At 54.4% G+C, this 8,967-nt stretch overlaps 1 protein-coding gene across 1 annotated transcript; it reads left to right on the forward strand.

The window, feature by feature from the left end:
* The first annotated feature begins 200 nt into the window (after positions 1-200).
* On the forward strand, positions 201-3,796 carry ZIC2 (Zic family member 2). Its single transcript, XM_055336045.1, has 3 exons — positions 201-1,272; positions 3,079-3,242; positions 3,452-3,796. The coding sequence occupies exons 1-3, from the start codon at positions 201-203 to the stop codon at positions 3,794-3,796; spliced, it is 1,581 nt and encodes a 526-aa protein (XP_055192020.1).
* Positions 3,797-8,967: the final 5,171 nt, after the last annotated feature.

Here is an 8,967-nt window from a genome sequence, read left to right on the forward strand (position 1 = left end):
GCAGATCCAGGCGGCGGCGGCGGCGGCGGCGGCGGAGGCGGCGGGCGCAGGAGCGCGGCTCCGCGGGCTGAAGCCGCCACCAACTCCGCCGCCTGCGCTCGGAGCCGGGCGGCCGCCGGACGCGCCGCGCGCGGGGCGGGAGTGGGAGCGAGGAGGCGCGGGGCTCGCCGGGGCCGGCGGGGCGGGCGGGCGCGCTGGCCATGCTCTTGGACGCGGGGCCGCAGTTCCCGGCCATCGGGGTGGGCAGCTTCGCGCGCCACCATCACCACTCGGCCGCGGCGGCGGCGGCGGCGGCTGCCGAGATGCAGGACCGCGAACTGAGCCTGGCCGCGGCGCAGAACGGCTTCGTGGACTCGGCGGCCGCGCACATGGGCGCCTTCAAGCTCAACCCAGGCGCGCACGAGCTGTCCCCCGGCCAGAGCTCGGCGTTCACGTCGCAGGGCCCCGGCGCCTACCCCGGCTCTGCCGCGGCTGCCGCCGCAGCCGCCGCTCTTGGGCCCCATGCGGCGCACGTCGGCTCCTACTCTGGGCCGCCTTTCAACTCCACCCGGGACTTCCTGTTCCGCAGCCGCGGCTTCGGGGACTCGGCGCCGGGCGGCGGGCAGCACGGGCTGTTTGGGCCAGGAGCGAGCGGCCTGCACCACGCGCACTCGGACGCGCAGGGCCACCTCCTCTTCCCCGGCCTCCCGGAGCAGCACGGGCCGCACGGCTCGCAGAATGTGCTCAACGGGCAGATGCGCCTGGGGCTGCCCGGCGAGGTGTTCGGGCGCTCGGAGCAGTACCGCCAGGTGGCCAGCCCGCGGACCGACCCCTACTCGGCGGCGCAGCTCCACAACCAGTATGGTCCCATGAATATGAACATGGGTATGAACATGGCAGCGGCCGCGGCCCACCACCACCACCACCACCACCACCCCGGTGCCTTTTTCCGCTACATGCGGCAGCAGTGCATCAAGCAGGAGCTCATCTGCAAGTGGATCGACCCCGAGCAGCTGAGCAACCCCAAGAAGAGCTGCAACAAAACTTTCAGCACCATGCACGAGCTGGTGACCCACGTTTCCGTGGAGCACGTCGGCGGCCCGGAGCAGAGCAACCACGTCTGCTTCTGGGAGGAGTGTCCGCGCGAGGGCAAGCCCTTCAAGGCCAAATACAAACTGGTCAACCACATCCGCGTGCACACGGGCGAGAAGCCCTTCCCCTGCCCGTTCCCGGGCTGCGGCAAGGTCTTCGCGCGCTCCGAGAACCTCAAGATCCACAAAAGGACCCACACAGGTAACTGCGGGCTGGGACAGGGATGGGGCGCAGAGAGGAGAGGCTGTGGTTGGTTGGCTGGGAGAAACGCGCAGACCGCCAGCTCCTGCTCTGGGATAGGAGGTGTTTTTGTGTGTGCGAGACAGCCAGCGGCTTGTTTTTGTTGGAGAATGAAAGAATATTATCGGGCTGGGTTTTTCCATGTACGGAAATTGCGTTTAAAATGATCGGTGTAACATCAAATGTACGCTTTGGGTGATGCAATTGCTTCGTTTGCTCAGCCCCGGTTAATAATTTCCGATCTGAGTAGAACGTACAAAATAAAACTGCTCTCCAACTCGGTGCCCGGGAATTGAGCCTAGAGAGGATTTTGCCAGCTTGTCTGGATGTGCTTTTCTGCTCCGGCTGTGTGTCTGTGTTTGGGTGGCTTGTGTGTTTTCCCACTTCTTTTACTCGCGGTCCAAAAGTCCTTCCAGGGACTCTTCCCATTAAATTAGTCTGGTGTGAGCCAGCCGAAGCATTTCTTGTTTTTTAAAAAAAAGAAAGAAAGAAAGTTTTTTTTTTTTTTTTTTTAAGCCCATTTCGAGGTAGGTCGCAGGGCTTTACGGTGGGTTCGCAGTAGTTTGTGAAATTCTCTAATGGGCACCAGAGGGTTTTCAATTCCAAACTTGGACCAACAACCCGGTCAGAGAAAAAACCCTGGGGCAGCAGAGCCTCGGGGCGTAATCGCGTGAGAAGAGGGAGCTGCAGAAAGCGCCTCTCGACTCATAGATTATTCATCTCTGACCAGGTCCCAGCCAAAATCGTGCCAGACGATTTCCTAAAAGAAAGCCAAATGTTTTAGCAACTTCCCCCGTCAATATTTACTCCGAAGTGGGGATGAGCCAGCGGCCTATTGTTCTCTTCCGGGAAGGGAGGGAGCCGAGGTGCGAGACAAGCTTTTAACAAGGTTTAAAATTTGAGAAATTTATTTGCATGAAATGCTTTCGAGTCCTGTGTCTGAGCGGATGTCTTTAAAAAACAATTTAGGTGTTAATGGAATTTAACGTTAAATGGTCCCCTTTCCAAGAGGAATGATGTTTGAGTTCTCACACCTCTAAATGACTCCAAGCATTTGGAATTCTGGCAACAGGATGCAGGGACCGCCAGAAAATTAAACAGGGAGATTTTGAAAGGCTTTGCTGACGCCCCCCCCCACCCCCCACTGCCCAGCCTGTGCCTCTGCCATCGCTAGATGCCTCTCTTATCCGTAATATTTACCTTCCCCCAACCCTCGACTTCTTTTAAAATGACTAGAAGAGAGACTAGAATAATGGTTTATTTAATTTGCAGAATTTTGGATGAAAAATACTGGCTCAGTTACGATCCACAGCCCCGTCCCCAAACAACATAGCAACTCCAAATGTAATTGCCTACTGGCTCCAGAGACAAACCGACAGCAGCCCAGCCGCCTGTGTGATTTTGATAATGCCCTAAATATTTTGTCATAATAACAGCTTCTCCATGGCGAGACCAATTTGTTAGAAGCTGCGAATCCAAGGAGTCCTATAGAAAGGTGGGCAGGGCCGGGTTCTACCCTAAATTCATAACAGATCTGAGGAAATGGGTGTCAGTCTGGAAGAAAATTAAAATATGAAATAAATGAGCAGGACTGTCAGGTGGGAAGACGGTTAATTTCATCTTAGTTCTGTGGCAGAGGCGATCCGACCTGTTAAGGGACCCAGGCCCTTCTGGTTCGCCTTGCAGCGGCCTTGCTCCCTCCGGGGTGGGTGGGGGCTCTGGGAAGCCCTGGGTGTGGGCAGCCAGCGCCAGTGTTTCAATCCACAGGGGAGAAGCCGTTCCAGTGTGAGTTCGAGGGCTGTGACCGGCGCTTCGCCAACAGCAGCGACAGGAAGAAGCACATGCACGTCCACACCTCCGACAAGCCCTATCTGTGCAAGATGTGCGACAAGTCCTACACGCACCCCAGCTCACTGCGGAAACACATGAAGGTACCAGCGGGGAGGCCGGGAGGAGTGCGAGGTGGCTGGCCCGCGGTGCCGTCCGGCCTGGACAACCCTTACCAGCCTGGGCAGGCCAGGGTTCCCCGGTGCCGGGAGGAGGGCATTTCTGGGCGTGCTCCCCCCGGGAGCCCGGCCCCACAGCAGCTGCACTCACACCCAGTCCCCTTTGGTCTCCCCTCCCGGCTTTTGTCTTGCAGGTCCATGAGTCCTCCCCGCAGGGCTCCGAGTCCTCGCCGGCCGCCAGCTCGGGCTACGAGTCGTCCACGCCCCCGGGGCTGGTGTCCCCCAGCGCCGAGCCCCAGAGCAGCTCTAACCTCTCCCCGGCTGCGGCGGCGGCGGCGGCAGCGGCGGCGGCGGCGGCCGTGTCCGCGGTGCACCGGGGCGGAGGAGGATCGGGCGGCGGCGGCGCGGGCGGCGGCTCCGGCGGCGGGGGCGGCGGCGGCGGGGCGGGCGGCGGGGGCGGCGGCGGCTCCGGCGGGGGCAGCGGGACGGCCGGGGGCCACAGCGGCCTCTCCTCCAACTTCAATGAATGGTACGTGTGAGAGGCGGGGGGCCTCTCTCCCTCCCCCAGTCCCCTACCCTGGCGCAGCCCTCCCTCCCGGTGGCCAGCGCCAAGGGCACCCTGTGATGTGTTGTTAAAATTATGAATCTGATTTTTATGATGATGAAAATGATTTTACCAGCAGAAGGATTTTTAAACGTTTTTTTTTTAAAAAAAAAATAATCTAGGCATGAAAAGCAAAAATATCCCTTCCGGAGTCTCAGAAGCTGAAAACAAAATAAATAAAAAAATAAAAAATAAAAAACCCCATAAAAAATATTGAACCAAACCCCCATCCTCTCCCCCCTACCCCCGTGTCCTCTTTCCTTCTCACCCAGTTCCCAGTCTTCTGACAAACTGTACATAGTGAACTCCTTCCTTCTCCAAGGTGGTTTTAATGGCTTCTTGGTGTATAGAAGTTTGTCCATTTGTAACTCTCCGGACTGCGTTCCTTCCTGCCTTTCTTCCCTTCCCTTCCCTTCCTCAAGTGATGGGCTATTTCTTTTCTCTTTTTAGTTTACCCGGTTTCTTTTTAAGTAATGTGGAAGAAAATGGTTTATTTTGTATTGTGGTATTGAATATTGTGTTCCTTTTCATGAGGCAACTTGATTGTAAACTTCATGCAACTATAGACTGGAAAAAACCGAGCCGTGCCAAAGTCTCCCTTCTGTTTCTTCAACACGTTGATCCACAGCACACACGTACACCACCACCACCACCACCACCACCACCACCACCACCAATGCTTGTGAATGTATTTTTTCTGTTAGCTGGGTTTACATGTGATGTTTTAGTGCTTTTGCAAGTTCAATTCGTTAGTTCCTGTATGAAAGATTGTGGGGGAAAATAAACGTTGTGCCGTTAGCTTTTCCGTCATAACACCCTTCCTTCTGTAAATACCCATTACCATATTTATCCATTTGTAATTAAATTATGGTATTAACTTGCTACAGAGGAAACAATATTTATAAAGAATGTTTCTTAACTATAAATATGTACAATTGTGGGCATAAACTGTTTCAGATTTTTTATTTGAAGGTTTTAAGTGGTTTGATCATTTCTCGTGATGTTTTGAGAGTAATGCATACAGAAATATAATAAAATGTGTTGAAACTGCATGAACATACTATTTTTTTTTCTAGCAAAGTTATTAAAGACAAGGGGAAGGGGACAGCTGAGGGTTGATGTGGGTATGGCTCAGCTGCCTAAATGAATGGGAGGTACCACCTTGCATCCTGGGGAGGAAGGTGTATGTATGCATAGAAACCAGGCCAAACTGCCCCTTTGGCAGAAAGTCTCAAAATTATTTTCTGCGTCCTTTGTTTGTGGCTGAGAGTGAATTAAATTTTTGGAAAGGCCCTGTGAGGAATGGCGGCAGGAACCTTCAGAGTTTCTAATGGCTCCATTATCTGAGGGAATGCCTTTCTTTCAGCTATTTGGACTGGATTTAAGAGCACTAAACATTTCCTTATTCTTTGTTTCCCCCTCTTCCCTGCCCCCTTTCCTCTCCCTCCCTCTGAAAAGCTGAGGTACAGTTATTTTTAATTGCACATTTAAAACTGAGTTGAGTACTTTGTTTTTGAACTTGGTCCAGTGATTGTAGTTTAAGGGCCCTTTTCTACCAAGTTTTTTTTTTTTTCTTGAAATTTTAGAGAGCCAGCTCAAGAAATTCCGCTTATCTGCACAACTGCTGCACCACCCATAACTAGGATGTTCAGGAAAAGAAGGAGATAGTACATCTGAATTTCAGAAAGCAACAAACTATTGGCCCCAAACAAGAGAATCTCTTTAAGAATTCAGTAAAACCGAATAAGATAAAGACTCAAATGGTCAGGTGGAAGTGAGGCAGAGCCCCAACCACCAGTTTGTGTATAAGGTTTGCAGCTTCACTCCCCTCCCCTGAAAACAATTGATCAAATTTCAAAGATGCTCTAAGGAAGAAGGTAAAGATAATTTTAATAATCAAAGGGTGGGAACGGGGGAAATTATTTTGAAATCCCTGAGACCTCAAAAACCTCTCCATCTCTTCCTGAGTATCCTCGAGAGTCCCTGGCAGACCCTGAGTCACCCCCCCCCCACACACACACACCACCCAGTACTGAGTAGATATTCTGAGAGAGTACCGGCAGCCACACCTCCCGAGGATGGCCCAGTGGACTCTCCGGACTCTGCGGGGGGAGACCCAGGGCGCGGGTGGCTGCTTCAGAGACAGCTGCTTCTGTCTCCTTCTTTCCGCAGTCCACTGAGCTGCAGGGCCAGGCAGGCTAGGCCAGAGGGCTGTTTGAAGAGAAGGGCAACCCTGACCTCCCAGAGACCACCTATCCAAAGGGGAGGGAAAGACTCCAGCCTGGTGTGTGTGTGTGTGTCCCAGAGGGTGACAGACACCTGGCTAGCCCTCTCCAGTGGCCCAACTGCCCAAACACCAGCTCCTGAAGCAATCAGCCCCCTATTAAAGTCAAATTTATAACCCCTAATAATATTAAGGAGAATTATTAAAATAATTGGCATATGTTACTGATCCTTGGAAGATTTCATTGAACACATTATAAGCTATGAGGAAAGTGTTTAGTTTTTCAACCCCAACCCCCCACCCCCCACCTGGGGGGACCCCCCTCCGGGGAAGGGTGAAGGAATTGGATGAAATATTTATCATCACTTGGGCAAGAATGAGATAGTCTATCCTAAATGTGTCAAGCTTTTATTTTTTATTTTTTGGTGGAAATTATTGGCTTTGAGACATCCTCCCAAATCTAAAGAGAAGGGGGGAATGGAGGGAGGTAGGCAACTTTTAGTATCAAGTCCAGGCTTGGGGCTTTTCTTCTCATTTGGCAGCAGCAGAAGGAACTGCCCAACCAGAGGCAGTGGCTCTCTCTCCGTCTCGAGTTGGCCGGCTGGCTTTCCAGCGCGCAACGTCGGAGCGCTACCGGAGGGCCCTGCCGGCCCAGGGGCGCTCGTCCTAGTTTTCAGCAGGAGATAAAAATGGGAAGCTCCTGGCGTGAGAAGGGAGATGGCAGCCTGGGAGCGGGTACCTCGTCCTCCCTAGGACGCGAGGAGCGAGTGGGAGCGGCTCTCCCGCAAAATGGCTCCCGGTCCCCAGGGCCTGGCGCCCCGGCGCTTTGTCCACACTAGGCACCGACCCGATGGTGTGCTCCACTCCACGCCTCTCGCTCCGGCCCCTCGAAGCCCGGGGACAGGATGGCGGGGGGAGGCGGAGATGGCAAAAGTGGTCAAAGGCGTCCGAATTGCTCAAGTTGGAAAGCGCGAGGGGGGCTGGCGGTGCAAGATTCTGCGTCGCAGACGGCGCCAGGCCCGGGGGTGGGGGTCGCGCGCGTGTCTGCCCACTGCCGGCACCGACCTGGATTCTAACCTGCCCTCTTCTGCACTCCAGGGCTACAAAACCGAAGCCCATCTTCGCTTCCCTCAGGGAGCCAGAGTTGCGGGGAGGCTCGGCTGCCTCGCCCAAGGACTGTTTGTGCCGGTCACTGCCATCAACTTGAACTTCAGGGCGCCCAAGCTCGCTCCGGATGCGCGCCGCTCCTTCCACCACCAAATAACTCCCCTCATGCAAGAGCCGCTTTATCCGGAGGCAGCTGGAGCCCCCTTGGGAGGCCCATCATTATTATTATTAATTATCATGATCCTCACTGCATTATTAATGATCACAATGATAACTGGCATCGGTATCAGCTCCTCCCGGTTCAGTGAAGTCCCCCAAGTCCCAGGCGGGGAGGAGGTCACTCCTGGAGCAGAGGCCCGTGTTGATTCTGCTCTGGGCCTGAGCAAGGGGAGGCTGCTAAGGTCGAGGCCCCGTGGGACGGAGGAGAGGAAACAGGTCTCGGGCCCTGCACACCCCGCCCCGCTGTCACAGCCTCTTTCCTTTTGCGGGCACCTTCTCTCTTCCTCCTCCTCCCTACCCCCTGCCCCTTTTGTCTTTTTCAGACGGATGTTTTCAGTATCAAATGGTGCATTTTCTGCACAAAACTGTGAGATTAGGGCAGATTACAGGCTGGACTGGACTTTCGGGGTTTCCCTGTACATCGCTCTGTTCGCTCGAATTCCAGGTGTGACCAGGAAGGCCTGGGTTTTCCAAGGGATCAGTGGCCGGCTGAGTAGGCAGGGCTGATGGGGAAGGGGGGGAGGGTGTGCTCTGGTGGGTCCCTGGTGAGTCCACCAGTAGTACACCTGGACACACAGGGGCCCACCAAGTACTCATTTGGGACTGGGGTCCAACCCTCCCCTCTATCACGCAACGGATATAACCCAAAGGGCGCCCTAGGCCTGTGTCCAAAAGCTAAGCAATAAAGGCCTCAAAATAATACCTCATCAAGACTTGGTTGAACCCTTGGATGCCTTTTTACTTAAACAGACCAGAAAGCGATGCACAATACGCATTCAATAAATACTTGAGGATTGATTATATAGTCTGATATCGCTTTGGTTCCATAGAAACTTGGAGCTCCTCGGCCAACTGCTACCCCTAGCAGAACGCAATAAACGGTTTCTATTTTTAACTGGCAGCTTAAAACAGGGCTGGAGACGCGTTGCCCTCCTCCCTCACCCCCCTCCCTAAGCTCCCAACAGATTGCTGAGGGGGGGGGGTTTGTTTTAGGGAAGAATCTAGATCCTTCTAGACTGGGTCCAGTGATGGGGCATAAACCCTCAGGTCGTCCCTCTGGGCTCCTGTGAAAGTAAAGGCAGCCTTGGCAGTTTGAACAGGGTGTTGCGAATGAGAACTTCTGTAAACCATAACCAGGGCAGCCCGAGGGTTGGAGTTGGGTTGGAGTTCACGGTCAAGGCTGTGGGGCTACTGGGGTCGCAGAGTCCACGCCCGGCTCCGCCCCTGCTCCTCCGCGCCCAGATCGCCCTCAGGGCGCGCGGAGCCAGGGTCCTCCCACTCCCGCCCCGCCCCTCAGGGCCGGGTCCCCCGGACGGTGGGTCCTGGGGCCACTCCTCGCACTTGCACCTTTCCTTTTGTTCCCAGGGCTCAACGAGGTTTTTTTTTTTTTAATATTTTACTTATTTATTCATGAGATACACACACGCGCATACACACACAGAGGCACAGGCACAGGCACAGGCAAAGGACAAGCAGGCTCCATGCAGGGAGCCCGATGCAGGACTCGATCCTGAGACTCCAGGATCACTCCCTGGGCTGGAGGCAGACTAAACCGC

This window comes from Nyctereutes procyonoides, unplaced genomic scaffold (genome assembly GCF_905146905.1).
Source record: "Nyctereutes procyonoides isolate TBG_1078 unplaced genomic scaffold, NYPRO_anot_genome, whole genome shotgun sequence".
Taxonomy (NCBI): Eukaryota; Metazoa; Chordata; class Mammalia; order Carnivora; family Canidae; genus Nyctereutes; species Nyctereutes procyonoides.